General features: G+C 44.2%; 1 protein-coding gene across 1 annotated transcript in view; it reads right to left on the reverse strand.

The window, feature by feature from the left end:
• Positions 1-6,616: 6,616 nt before the first annotated feature.
• The window catches only part of ZHX3 (zinc fingers and homeoboxes 3), a 116,960-nt gene continuing 108,495 nt past the window's right edge, over positions 6,617-15,081 (reverse strand). The window contains exon 4 of the mRNA XM_008060579.2: positions 6,617-6,986. Within this exon, the coding sequence (XP_008058770.1) occupies positions 6,976-6,986 (11 nt within the window). The 3' untranslated portion in view covers positions 6,617-6,975. The remainder of the gene's footprint in view (positions 6,987-15,081) is intronic.

Raw genomic sequence — 15,081 nt, forward strand, 5'->3', positions numbered from 1 at the left:
GTCTTTAGCTTTTCTTCTGACTCCCCTATAAAATAAGTCAGGAGATGTGAGATGTATGTATATTTTTATTTAGGAACAATCAAAAGATTTGAAGTACCATTGAGGCCCATTTCAAATTGTACAAGCAATTTGACCCTGTTCCCCTCCCTTATCCAAATCCACAGATACAAAATCTAGGATATGTGCAATTTGCATCTTAGAAATAGCAGCATCCCCACAGGGGACCTTGCGAGGCCTGGAGATTCAGTCCAAAGAGGGCAACCCCACTCCTTCTGCCTTAGCACAACCATAGGCCAAACCAAAGTCAAGTTCCATCTTTGTGTTAAGACATTTACCCAGGATAAAGAATTCCCATTCCACCCAAGCCTAGGTGATGATCAGAGTACGCCATTTTCTTGGTTTGGTTTTTCATGCTTGGCCTCAGTAGGAGGTGAGCCTCTCGTGTACAGTTTGGCTAAAGTTTTAGTTTGCCTCTTACGTAGCACCAAGATGATCACTTCTTCGGCCATCTCTAGGAGGCAGGGAACGCACCAACAGCGGACTGTTCAGCGGTCACTCCCCGGTCTTACTGCTTGGCAATCTGATCATGGGGGAACAAGCGTTTGCACTGAAGACTAGAATGCAAATGGGTGCTAGAAAACCAGGAATCGGGACCCTGTCAGGAAGGCCTCTGCAGGCATTTGGCAACCTCCCTTACTTCCACAAAGGCTGCGCTCAGTGAAACACTCAATGAACAATGGCAAGCAGGGGCGTGTCTTCTCTTTTTAATAACAATTATGGCACAGTCTGACCCTCCTGACACTGCTGAACAAAGTGACTGCTCAGAAGTACAGCAGGCACCCACTGCACTGGGGTGACCGCTTCTCCCCGGCACTGACCCAGGTTCCCTGGGAATGATCCAGTCATTGTGCGGGATTCCTGCTGGTGAATGGGTGCTTGCTCTCCCCACTCCTGCTGACAGTCTCGGGGGCTTTGGCCCTGTAGAAGCAAACTACAAGAATAAGACAGGATTGTATGGGCAGGAGCCCAGGATGAGGGACAAGATCTCTTTAAATGCCGGTTCTCGGGTTGATAGTTCCCATGTGGTAGCTTCTCCCCCTCTTAACAGTGAACAGTGTCTTGGGTTTGACTCTTGGGAAAGATCAAACACGTGCAGCTTTCTGTTTTCAGTGACTGAACGGCCTTCACCCCGGGCAGTTTGCCTTCACCTCAGCCGCACTGAGTAATTTTGGGCCATCCGTTTATCATGGAAAGGAACAGAAGCTAAAAAGCATTAACCAAGAAAGGCTATTCACGCACACGTAGGTGCACATACAGGCTGCACACACCGCGAGCCATTCTCCTGAAGGAAGAGGCACTAATGGCAGGTACTAACTCAGGCGCCTCTCAGGTACCTTGGGGCTCGCCACCTCCCTAAGTGGGCAGCAGGGAAGATGCTCAGATCCTCACCAAAGCAGTGGCCCTGTTCACTCCTCCCTCCACTTGGCTCCTGCCAAAACAGCCACAAGAGCCAGATTCTGAGGACGTGAAAGCTTTGGGGGCCGGTGACAACAGAGCAGTAACTATACGTTCTTTGTGCATCCTCGAAGTCCTGCAAACCAAAAGCGATTTTAAAAAATCAAGGAAGGGAATACTTGACCCTGTCCTATGCTAGCCAGGGTCTGTCTAGTCTTGATCCCAACATGTGTTCCAGACTTTGGGACAGTTAGGATGAATGGTTCCTGCCAGATCCAGGGCTGAAAAGAAACACTTCTCTGGTGTCTCCAGTCTGGCGACTGGGCTCCATTCAAAGGGGAAGTAGGTTTGTGGGCAGGTCGCTGGATGACTGACTCGTCCTGACAAGAGAAGTCAGGACTAAAGAACCAAAAAACAGGCTCTCAGTCCTAAGGCCAGATGCTCTGTGCTCTCATTATTCACAACCAAGTGCAGATGCTGGGTCAATTCAGAGACAGATTGGGTTAGCCCCACCTTACCTGACCCCTGTATTACCTGGAACTGAGAACACATACAGATTCCAGCAGAAACCTGTTGGTTCCTCTTGCACTTAGAGCTGGTCTGAGCAGCAAGCCAAGCAGCACACAGATTGCCCTTTCCACTTACTCAGCCAAAATAAAAACTGGTCACTTAGTTGATGAGGTCTCCCACAGCCTCATCAGCCCTGGTGTTCCCCCATTCAAATGGGACAGAGAAAACTATGTGGTGGGTACCTCAACTGGAAGCTTTGCTTGAGAGGGAACTTGAGTTCAAGACAGAGGCCTGAGCTCTGTAATTCGCTGCTTGCTCAGGCACTGAAGCTTTTCTTAGATCAGGGGCTCCCCAAGTACATAGAGATGGCCCCCATGATCTGGGCAGAATGCCTGGGAGAGACCTGTGTTCTCAGGGACAGAAAGGGAAGCAAGCTGGGTTGAGAGCCCCTGAAGAGGGATCCATGTCTGGAGGAGAACCAAGGCCTGTGAGCTACCTGACCCGGGCAGGCTGCTGGCTTTGGCCTAAAGAGTTGGCTGTGTGGACACATGCATTTAGATGGTTTGGTTTCTCCAGCATACAAGGGGGACCCATAAAACCCTAGAATTTATAAACAATTGTGTATTCTTACATGTTTAAACCAGTCAATTTCAAAGTACTCTCTGTTTGATGCAGTACACCTATCATGACACTTTTTCCACCACTCAAAACAGTTTCTGAACTCGTCAATTTTGATGCCTTTTAGTGCTTCTGCCATTTTTGGTTTCATTTCTTCCACATTGGCAAATGTTTCCCTTTGAAGATTTTTTTTTTTTAATCCAAAAAAACAAGTCACTCAGGTGAGATCGAGCGAATAGGAAGGGTAGGGCATGGGGGTCATAGCATTTTTGGTTAAAAACTGCTGAGCACTCAGTGCAGTGTAGGCAGGTGTGCTTGTAAGTGACTCATCATGAAATGGGCAAACTCGCTGAAAGAATCTCCAAAGGAAAAAACAATTCACTGAAGCTGAACGCCTCTTATAACAATGCTAGTTGGTACACTGATGCCGCTGGATTTCTAGAACACTTATCTAGCCAGGGAAGCATGTACTACAAGGGGCCTGCCCTCCAAAAGATAATCCTGGGGGTGTTTTTCAGGTCCCTCCTCCTACATCTGAGCCTTGCAAATGAATGTGATACATGAAATTTTAAACAATCTGAGAAAAGTACGTTCTTTGCAAAAGATGAGTCAGACTAATAAGCCCCCAGGTAAACTCTGAGTAAGGAAAAGGGGGCGGGGCTTTAGGAAAAGCCCAAATTCCAGGTTTGATTTTGTTTGATTTCCTCTTCTGCAAGGTGCCATTGTCCACTTGGGCTGTGATGTTTGAACTAACAAAGCTGAGAATTTTGGTCCAAGGAGAGACTAGGAAGACAAGAGGCAACAGGGCCCAAGACAGGGACAGCATAAGCTAAGAGTTTAAAGAGGGGATGTGCAGAGAGCATCCAACCAGAAAGGCCAACATCCGCCCTCCATGGAAGGCAGCCGGGGACAGATGTCCCAGAGCCAGAAGAGAAGGTGGGAATACAGAAACTCACTGGGCTACTGACCAAGATACAAGCCACATAGCTTGAGGAGCACACTGGCACAGCCTCCAAAGGCCAGCTGGGGTTGATACCATTAGTACATGTGCCAGCCCACTAGGTGCCATCCAACATTGCCCAGCTCCCTCCTTTTGCTACTGACAGCAGGGTCCTAGAGTTAAGGTGCTTTGGTCCACCTGAATAGCCACCTGTTACTCAGTCAAGTGAAAGGAGCTCCTAGTTGGTACAATCACTACCAGGCCCTAAAGTGCTTGACAAGCGATCCAACTAGGGCATTCTTTTTCAGAAACCCAAATCTTCAAAAATGCCACTCCTCCCCTCCCCAAATCAAAAAGCTTCTTTACGGTCAAAAATGAAAACAAGGAATTAAAATATACAAAGTGTGTGTATCATAAATTCAGATTTCCTTTATCAGAATGGTGATCTGGTTTTACCTATGAGAACTGGATCTACAAACCTATGTAAAAAACATAATATTCAACAGGTACAAGACAGAGGCAACAAGGAGCACTAAGATGATTTTACTATCTCTGACGAGTCCAAGTGCATACAACAAAGAAGGATAAGACTAATCACCTTATAAAATCAGCTTTCTTCTGGAAAGACTAACCCTACCCATCCCTCAAGGTGGCCCACAGGTGCCTCCTACTGAAGGTGACGACAATTTAACGTTTTGCTAGTGTGCAAAACCACAGTAAGCTGTCCTGTGACCCACCTGTGAGCTTGGCTGCTGCTATCCCCCATCCCCCGCTGCCACTGGGCGCGTGTGTGTGGGTGCGCGTGCGCAAGCGCGTTTGCGCGCCTGCGTGCATGCACGTGTGCACACACGTGACTGGCTGTATTCAAGGTTTTGCCCCCAATGCCCTGGGTATCTGTTACAGTGTCCTTTTAAGCACTTGCTTAATGACTGCCTCCCTCAGCATGGCCTTTGATCTTCTTTCAAGCATAAGGTCCAGGGCACAGTATTCAGCCCCATCCGAGAGCAGAGGAAGCAGGGTTTCAGTCTGCCGGGCTCCTTACCTGGGCAGTCTTGCCATTTGTGGTGTAGCCCTGGCTGTCGGTCCGGGCCAATGTCTGTGAGAAAACACGCCAGAGCAGGCAGCACTGACTTTTCCACCTAAGAGATGAGCTGATGGCCAAGGATGGGTTGCTCTCTTGTCCCACATGAACTTGTCCACCAAGTAACTTATTCTGTTTTGTTGTTTGGGTTGTCAATTAAATGTGAATACAAATAACCAGGAAAATCCTCTCCACAGACCAACCATTCAACCAGTGCATGTAGGGCTCTGGGGGTAAGGCCAGTGAGGTCTGGAGGTGAGGCACGGTGTGGTTTCTCAGACACCTGGAGACAGCTTCATGTGGGGCCACCCCGGCTGCCCAGTACACTGGCATTCCAAGCTACTTCCTCAACACCCATGTGCCACCAAGTTCCTCAAGTGCACATGTCAGTGTATATTTTACAAACAAAGTAACAGATGAATATTTGTACTCTATATGTGTATATATAAATTAATCTGCATGTACAGAAACACTAAAGGAAAAATTCCAGGTGTCTGTTCTCTGAAGTAACACAGTCACTTGCCATAATTGGCAATTCCTCAAAAGTTTTTTGAACCAAAAAGCTGCAGTCCCAAACTGGAAAGGTTAAAAAAGTTGGCTGCAAAACTTGCCAAATATTCACAAGTCCCCTGTTTGAGACAAATAAGAGGTGGTCCCTATTGGGACAGGGAGAGCAGGAGAAAAACATGGCTCAAGGGCATTTGGTTTCCAAAGAAAGCCCTCTCCCAGAAGGCAGAAGGTGCTACCACCATGCCCATCCTCGAAGCCACACCAGCAAGGTGCCCTGCTGAGTCCAGTTCCCTGGGTGGGGTGGAGGAGGACAATGCCTAAAACACCACCAGTGTTTCTTGTCCAAAGCCCTTGCCCTGTCTCTGGAGTCTCCTGTTGCTGCCACCCAGCCCAGCAATATGAGGAGTGTACCTATGATCCCTGGTACCTGTGGCTTGGTGCTCTGGGAAGCAGGTGGTTTCTAAGAGGTCTCCAGCTTGCTCCTCTTTACCTGCTGTTCTTAGAGCAGCCAGTCTTAGGGAAACTTGGATTTACAACAATGTAAGCAAGTTTTCTAATGTTTCAAAAGCACCTTTTCCTGTGATTTTTCTCAGTTCAAAAAAGGATATGAGGGTTAGGCTAAAGTAGATAGAGTTCTTGTTTCCAAGTTTGGGGATATAACTGTAGAACTTTAAAAACATCCTCACAAGGACCTGTCCAGTGATGCCCAGCACTCCTGGGCGTGTATCCAGCATGCTGGCCAGACCCTGGGCATGGGGGCTGGAAGCATTCTGGGTATTCTGCCAAGAACCCCCGCATGCAACTCTGTACTCAAGACCATCCCAGTTCTGATAATTCTGAAAAGTTCCCAAATCCCTTAAGCTTTCCCTCTGTTTTGGGCTAGTGTGCTCTTCCTTCCCGAACCATAGAAATCTCTGGAGTAAGTGTGGGAAGGGCTTTGAAAACCACAGTGGTCAAAGCTGCAGGCTCTGGCTATACACTTCCACTTACGTCCCCACCCTCATTTCTTTTTTCCATTTTCCTCTCATTCTAAATGTGCCTAGATTTTTTTTTTAAGGTAGACATCTAAGTCAATACATTAGGCTTAACAACAAATGGTTCTTTAGTTGAACTGATAAATGAAAAATTATGGTCCATGATTCAAACTCCTATGAAAAAAACAGAAACATGTAACAACTGAAGAGCCTGGTAAGCATCCAATACTGATCACATAGCCAGTCTGTTATCTGAACTGAGGGTTGCAGTGAGTTCTGTGCTGATTAGCCAGTAAGGGAAGGCAAGCCTGGCATGAAACCTGGCTGGTCACTGCTTAATGAAGCAGGGGTACTACTTCCTTGAGGAAGTCCCCCGCCTGACTGTGAGAAAAGTCAAATGTGAAATGGATCAAAGTCACAGGGAAAAAAATCCCTGTGACTCAGCGATACCCAGAGAACAGACACAGGGCATTTTCAGAGATGATGTAAAGGACAGTATACTGCTTGGCTAGCCAAAGTTTCTGTGTATGAAAATGTTTATAATCTGATGTTTTATTTAACGTATATAGGCGGATGTATATGTTAAAAACTTGACTTGGTATCTATGAATATGAAATCGGAACTGTTATATCCACTGGAAGGCAAGGGTCCTACGTTGTGAGAGGAAGAACCGACAAGAATCCTGTTCTTGCTGCTTGCTTGGTGGTGGGCAGGCCAAGGGCGGTGGTGGTGTGCTCTGGGCTGTCTGCGAGGCCTCAGGAAGCTCTCTGGGGTACCCAGCAGCCAGGCATGGGAACGGCATGTGGCAGCACAGAGTTGGGTTTGGCCCTTCCACGTGGCAGGCGGCATCCCAGACTGGCCAGTCCTTCACAGTAATCGGATCAAATTCAGTCTGTTTCTGAGGAGAAAACACATGCCTGTCACTCCACAGCAGCTGCCACTTGCATTAGCCCCCAGTGCAGCCTGGTCCTCGTGACATCAGGGTGGCATTGCTGGCTTTGAGGACCTCTTAATTCTATGAGCGATGCCTTCCTGCCAGCCACTCCCCCACTCTCCAGCCTGAGGGAATGTGGGTTTAGGACAGGATGCTGGCTCAACCTGGCAAGGCTGTCAGACTCTCTGAGGGACCCTCCCACGCCCCAGGCCTAGCAGCTGCAGCAGCAGCTTGGCCTCTCCAGGCCCACTAACCCTTGCCTGAGCCTACACCCCAAGCCGCTTTCACCACCTCCAGAATCCTTTCCTAAAACACCTCATCTTGCCCTCTCCCTCCTGGCTCTCCAGAACACACTGTTCTAATACAACTGCAGATGGGTCTAGTTCTGTTATGTATTCTACTGATGTGTTCATTATAAATTGCAGCCTTAATGTGAAAGTCAGTGAGGCTGATCAGAGACGTCCATCATTCATGATGCACACAGGTGGCATGTTGCTGCTGGCTGAGAAAGCCGTGAGCAACCAGGTGAATGTAGTCAGACAAGCTCTTCTGTACCCATGGTTATCTGTCTCAGATAGAAAATGATGATGCCACAATGGCATGGCCACCCCCTGCCAGTACTGCTCTTTCCCACCAGGGGCACCAACACTTCATTGTGTGTTGGACTTAGTAGCGGAGGGGAGCCACTGCTTATGATTCAAACCAATTCATCACATCTCCACACTGGCCCTTTTTTTTTTTTTGAGTCGGAGTCTCACTCTGTCACCCAGACTGTAGTGCAGTGGCCGCTCCCGCCCACTGCAGCCTCGACTGCTGGGCTCTGGCGATCCTTCCCACTCAGCCTTCCAAGTAGCCGGAATTACAGGCGCATACTACGACGCCCGGCTGATTTTTGATTAACTGTAGAGATGAGGTCTCGCCAAGTTGCCCAGGTGGGTCTTGAACCCACGGGCTCAGGCAATCCACTCACCTCAGCCTCCCAAGGCGCGGGATTACAGGCTGAGTCACCGAGCCTGGCCACACTGGCCTTTAAACAAAACCACGGTAAAATACACATAATGTATAATTTACCATTTTAAGCATACAGTGCAGTGGCATTAGATATATTCATGGTGTTATGAAACCATCAACCCATTTACAGATGTTTTTATCATCGTAAACAAATTCTATATCCATTAAGAAGTAACTCCCCATTCCCCCACCCACCCCAGTAACCTCTCTTCTACCTTCTATCTCTATGAATTTGCCTATTCTAGGTACCATACATAAGTTGAATCTCACAATGTGTGTCTTTTTGTGTCTGCCTCATTGCATGTAGCATGTTTTCCAGGTCCATGTTGCAGAATATATCAGAACTTCTTTCCTTTTTATGGCTGAATAATATCCCATTTTGTTTATCTGTTCATCTGCTGATAAGAACTTAGCTTATTTCTAGCTTTTGATTACTTTAAATAATGCCACTATGAACACTGGTGTACAAGTAGTTTTTTTAGTTCCTATCTTCAGTCTTTTGGGTATATACCTAGGAGCAAAATTCTGGATTCTATGGTAATCCTATATTCAACTTCTTGAAGAACCATCAAATTGTTTTCCAAGGTGGCTGTACCATTTTATGTTCTCACCAGTAATGCACAAGGGATTCGATTTCTCCACATCTTCCCAATGTATTATTGCCTCCCCCACTACACAGTGTGCATGCATGTAATAGCCATTGTAAATGTGAAGTGATAGCTCCCTGTGGTTTTCATTTGCATTTCCCTAATAACGACTGACACTGATCATCTTTTCACATATTTATTGTCCATTTATATATTTTATTTGTGGGAATGTTCAGTTAAATCATTTGCCCATTTTCAAATTGGTTTTGTTGTTGAGTTGAAGGAGTTCTGTATATATTCTGCATATAAATCCCTTATCAAATGTATGTTTTTCAGGTATTTTCCCTTATTCTGTGAGTTGTCTTTTCACTCTCTTGATCGTGTCCTTTGATGTATAAAAGGACATCAAAGGGATTGCTGGATTGTTTTTAGAAATCTCCATACTGTTTTCCACAATGGTTGTACTCATTTGCATTCCCACCAATAGTGTATGATAGTTTCCTTTTCTCCACCTCTTCACCAGCATCTTATTTTTTGTCTTTTTAATAGTAGCCATTCTAACTGGGGTAAAAGGATATCTCATTGTGGTTTGATTCGCATTTCCCTGATGATTAGTGATGTTGGTTATTAGTTTTATATACTGGTTGGCTCTTTGTATATCTTCTTTTGTACATTGTCTATTAATACCCTTTGCCCACTTTCTAATGGGAATTTTATAATTATTGAGTTTTTTATTTCCTTAAATATTCTAAGTATCATTCACTTGTCAAATGAATAGTTTGCAAAATATTTTTTCCCATCCAACAGATTGTCTCCTCACTCTGTTGACAGTTTCCTTTGATATGCAGAAGATTTTAGTTTTTAATATAGTCCCATTTGTCTATTTTTGTTTTTGTCTGTGCTTTTGAGGTTCTAGCCATAAAATATTTGCTTTGACCAATGTCCTAAAGTGTCTGCCCAATGTTTTCTTTGCATAGTTTTACAGTTTGGGGTCTTAAATTTAAGTCTTTATCTTGAGTTGATTTTTATACATGAAGATAGATAGGGGTCCCGTTTCATTCTTCTGCATGTGGATATCCAATTTTTCCAGTACCATTTATTGAAGAGAGTGTCCTTTTCCCCAGCATACATTCTGAGCACCTTTGTTGAAAATAAGTTGGCTGTAAATATGTGGCTTTCTTTCTGGGTTCTCTATTAGTTCCATTAGTCTGTCTATTTTTATACTGATACCATGCTGTTTTGGTTATTATAGCCTTGTAATATATTTTGAAATCAGGTTAGTGTGATGCCTCCAGCTTTGTTCTTTTTGCTTAGTATTGCTTTGGCTATTCTAGCTCTTCTTTGGTTCCATATGAACTTTTTTCTATTTTCGTAAAAAAATTATATTGATATTTTGATAGGGATCGCATTGACTCTAAATTGCTTTGGGCAGTATGGCCATTTTAACCATCTTAATTCTTCTGATCCATGAGCATGGGATGTCTTTCCATTTCTTTGTGTCCTCTTTAATTTCTTTCATCAGTATTTTAGGTGCTGATGGGAAGAATGCATATTCTGCAACTGTTGAATAAAATGTTCTCTCTCTCTCTCTCTCTCTCTCTCTCTATATATATATATATAGATAGATAGATAGATAGATAGATAGAGATAAATAGATAGATAGATAGATAGATTTTTTTTTTTTTTTTTTTAGTTGGAGTCTCATTCTGTTGCCCAGGCTGGAATGCAGTGACATGCTCATGGCCACCGCAGCCTTAACCTGCTGGCTTCAGGCAATCCTTCTGCCTCAGCCTTCCAAGTATCTGGAACTACAGGCATTCACCACCATGCCCAGCTAATTTTTTGATTTATTGTAGAGATGAGGTCTCGCCAAATTGCCCGGGCTGGTCTCAAACCCATGAGCTCAGACAGTCCTCTCACCTTGGCCTCCCAAAGTGCTGGCATTATGGGCGTGAGCCACTGCACCTGGCTATAAATGTTTTTAAAATCTATTTGGTCTAAAGTCCAGTGGAAATCCAATATTTGTCGATTTTCTGTCTAGATGATGTCTAGTGCTGAAAGCGGGATGTTAAGGTCCCCCACTATTATTAGATCTAGTAATCTTTGCTTGATGAATCTCAGTTCTGCAGTGTTGGGTACATATATATATTTAGAACTGTTGTGTTCTCTTCCTGGATTGATTCCTTTATCAGTATATAATGACCTTTGTCTTTTATTTTTTACTGCTATTGACCTAAAGCTTGTTTTATCTGATACAAGTATAGCTATGTCTGCTTGTTTTTGGTTTCTGTTTACATCGAATATCTTTGTCCATCCCTTTATTTTCAGTCTACCTGTATCTGTACAGGTAAAGTACATTTCTTATAGGAAGCATATAGCTGGATTTTGTTTGTGGGGCGAGGTGGGGAGTAGAGACAGAGTCTTGCTCTGTCACCCAGGCTGGAGTGCAGTACTGCAGTCATGGCTCACTGTAACTTTGAACTCCTGGGCTCAAGTGATCCACCTCAGCATGCTGAAAAACTAAAACTACAAGCATGTGTCACCATGTCTGGCAATTTTTTTTTTTAAGAGACAGGATCTTGCTACGTTGCTCAGGCTGGTCTCAAACTGCTAGCTTCAAGTGATCTCACTTTGGTCCCTGATCATGCTTTTAATCCATTCAGCTAGTTTACATCTTTCAAGTTGAACATTTATTTATATTTGAGGTTATTATTGATATGAGGTTTTTGAACCTGTTATATTCTTGTCTACTGTTTTATACACACACACACACACACACACACACACACACACACACACACACACCATATATATTAAATATAAAGATATATATATATAAAAGTATATACATATATATTTTTTCTTTGTTCCTTTTTTTTCTCTTATTGTCATTGTGGTTTGGTGATTTTTCTTTAGTGGTACCATGAGTTCTTTCTCTTCCTCATCTGTGTGTCTGGTTTACCAGTGAGGTTTATACTTTGGTATGTTTTCATGATAGTAAATGCCATCCTTTCACTTCCAGATTTAGGACTCCCTCGAGCATTTCTTGTTGGGGTGGTCTAGTGGCGATGAATTCCTTCTTGTCTGGGAAATACTTTATTTCTCCTTCATTTATGAAGGATAATTTTGCTAGGTATAGTATCCTTGGCTGGCTTTTTTTTTCCTTGAATATGTCTTTGCACTTTGAATATATCATCCCATTCCCTCCTGGCCTGTAACATTTCTGCTGAAAATCTGCTGTTAATCTGATGGGACATCCTCTTACAGACACTTTTCTCTTACTGCTTTTAGGACTTTCTTTTTGTCTTTTAGACAGTTTAATTACAATGTACTGTAGAGAAGAGATTTTTGTATTGCACCCTCTTGGGTATTTCAGAACATAGATGTATCTGGATGTCTAAATCTTTTGCTAGACTTGGGAAATTTTCATCTGTTATTTCATGAAATAAGTTTTTTAACCTTTTTTATACTCTTTTCCCCTCTGGGATCCTAATAATTCAAATATATGGTTGCATATCATGCCCCATATGTCAGGAAAGCTTAGCTCATTCTTTGTATTCTTTTTTATTTCTGTCTGATTGGGCTATTTCAAATGACCTGCCTTCAAGCTCTCAGATTTTTTCTTCTGCATGATCTAATCTATTACTGAAGCTGTCACATAAACTTGCATTTTGTTCAATGAATACTTCAGTTCCAGAATTTCCATTTGGATTTTTTTTGAGTTGGAATCTCACTCTTGTCACCCAGACTGGAGTGCAGTGGCATGCTCACGGCCACCTCAACATTGACCTGCTGGACTCTGGTGATCCTTCCACCTCAGCCTTCCAAGTAGCCAGAAGTACAGGCACATGCTACCACACCCGGTTAATTTTTTTAATTTATTGTAGAGGTGAGGTCCCACCAAGTTGCCCAGGCTGTTCTCGAACCCATAGGCTCAGGAAATCCCCTTGCATCGGTCTCTCAAAGTGCTGGGATTACAGACTTGAGTCACTATGCCTGGCCTGGTTCTTTCTTAATGATATCTATCTATCTGGTACATTTTTCATTAATACTTTGATTTCTTTGTATTGTTTTTCAGGACTCTCATATTTTTCTGAGCTTCTTTAGAGTCAATAATTTGATTTCCTTTTATAGGATTTTCTGAATTTATTTTTGATTGGGATCTGTTTCTAGAGAATTATTGTGTTCCTTGGTTATATTTCCTTGCTTTGCCATGTTTCCTGTGTAGTTACATTGATATCTGCACATCTGGTGTAACAGTTTCTTCTTCCAAGTTTTTGAATTTGCTTTCATGAGGAGGACTTTTTCCTGAAGATGTACTTGGGTAGGGCACTTTTTCCTTGATTCTGGGCACATGTAGTAGTGTAGCGTCTGTATGATATCTTCAGCTATACATAGTATCAGTGGATCTGTGATATCTTCAGTGGCTTAGGGTGGTTATTAGTGGAGGACTGTGGTAAAGTTTTGCTTGAGACAGATGCCAGGTAGGCCAGTCTTTGGGCCCCAGTGGTGGCAGCAGTGGGCTAAATGTGCCTGTCCTTGGGCCCAAGATGATGTACACTGGCACAAATGTTAGTGGGTCAAGGTAGACTACTTCTTAGACCCCAGGGAACTTATTCAAATGCCAGTAGTGGCAGCAGTGGACAGGTCTTCAGGATCTTTGGAATCTGGCATGATGTGGGAAACAGTAGGTGGTGAGACTACCTTCTGGTTCCTGAGTGATGTGTACTTGTGTTGGTGGTGACTGTGATGGGCTTGGTGGGCCAGTTTATAGGTCTACAAATCACATATAGAGGCAGGTAGGGGCCAACTCAGGAAGTAGTGGCCAACCTTAAGCCCCCAGGAGGAGTGTTCAGGTACCCCCATGGACTGCTCTGGTCTAGGGTTTGGGGCAAAGCCAGACGGGTCCTCTAATGACATGTGCAGTCACCAGCCATGGTAGGCCAGGCTACCTGCAGAAATGCACAGGTGGGAGTGGCAGTGGCTGCACCACTACCCTGCCACTGAGGAGGGCGGGGCTGCTGTCCAGTGGAGAATGTGTATGCCACTTGCCCTTAGCCTCTGCTGCAGTAGCGAGCACTCTGGTCACACTGGAACACCAAAAGCAGGAGCACATGCCTTGGCACCACCTCAGGCTAGCTGCAGTAGTCTGTGATCACTTGTGCCTCAGTCCTGGGGAAAACAGCCGATGCATCTCTTGCACATCAGCCCCAGCACCAGTGGGCTCCAGGACAGTGTGCAGTCTACTGGGGGCAGGACTCTAAGGGACACCTTTCTGTAGCTTCTTAGGTATCAAAGATCATGTAGGACCCAGCATGAGCTCCCTCCCTGAAATAGTATGTAGCAACTACCTACATTAGTTTCAGGGTATATAAGGGTTGAGCACCTCTCCCAGTGGATAGGAATGCAGGACTCCTTTTATGGTGGAATATGGATCACTGCAGGTCTCTTACCCTTTCCCTTGGAGAAGTTTCTCAGCTTTCAATTGGAGAGTCTCTCAGCTTTCAATCAATCCTGGCCAAGCAGGCTGCGTTGATTCCTTCTCTTTCCTTGCTTTAGGGTATCTCCTGTTACTTTTCTATTGAATTCCAGTGTTCTCTCTCAGATAATCTATCTGAAGTGTGATTATTTACTTTCTATTTTGGTTCTTCTTGGAGGAGGCCAGTACAAAATGCCTCTAGTCAGCCATCTTTGTTGGGGTCCCCAGATTTTTCTATTTCTATAAAAACACCAGGTACTTTGGATTGGTTTTATGGGGAATCAGTAGATTGATTTGGGCAGTAATATCAATCCATGAACATAGAATGTCATTCCATTTATTTAGATCACCTTTAATTTTTTTTAGTAGTGTTCTATAGCTTTCAGTATATACTGCTTTTGCCTCCTTGGTTAAATTTATTCCTAAGCATTTATTCTTTTTGATGCTGTTGTAAATGGAATTGTTTTTTAAATTTACTTTTTCGATTGTTCATTGCAAGTGTATAAAAATGCAAGTGATTTTTCTTTAAGAGACAGGATCTCATTATGTTGCTCACACTGGCATCCTTGAACTCCTGGGCTCAAGCACTCCTCCCACTTCAGCCTTCTGAGTAACTCGGACTACAGGCATGTGTCACTGCCCTCAGCTAAATACAACTGATTTTTGTGTGTTGATTTTATGTTCTGAACATTGCTAAATTAAATGCATTTATTAGCTCTAACAATTCTTTTTGTGGATTATTTAGAGTTTTGTATATATAAGATTATGTCAAGCCGGGCTCGGTGGCTCAGCCTGTAATCCCGCGCCTTTGGGAGGCTGAGGTGAGTGGATTGCCTGAGCCCGCGGGTTCGAGACCCGCCTGGGCAGCGAGACCTCATCTCTACAATAAATCAAAAAATCAGCCGGGCGTGGTAGCCCATGGCTATAATTCTGGCTACTTAGAAGGCTGAGGCGGAAGGATCGCTGGAGCCCAGCAGGTCGA

Source organism: Carlito syrichta, unplaced genomic scaffold (genome assembly GCF_000164805.1).
Source record: "Carlito syrichta isolate Samal-C Ts95f unplaced genomic scaffold, Tarsius_syrichta-2.0.1 Scaffold304654, whole genome shotgun sequence".
Taxonomy (NCBI): domain Eukaryota; kingdom Metazoa; phylum Chordata; class Mammalia; order Primates; family Tarsiidae; genus Carlito; species Carlito syrichta.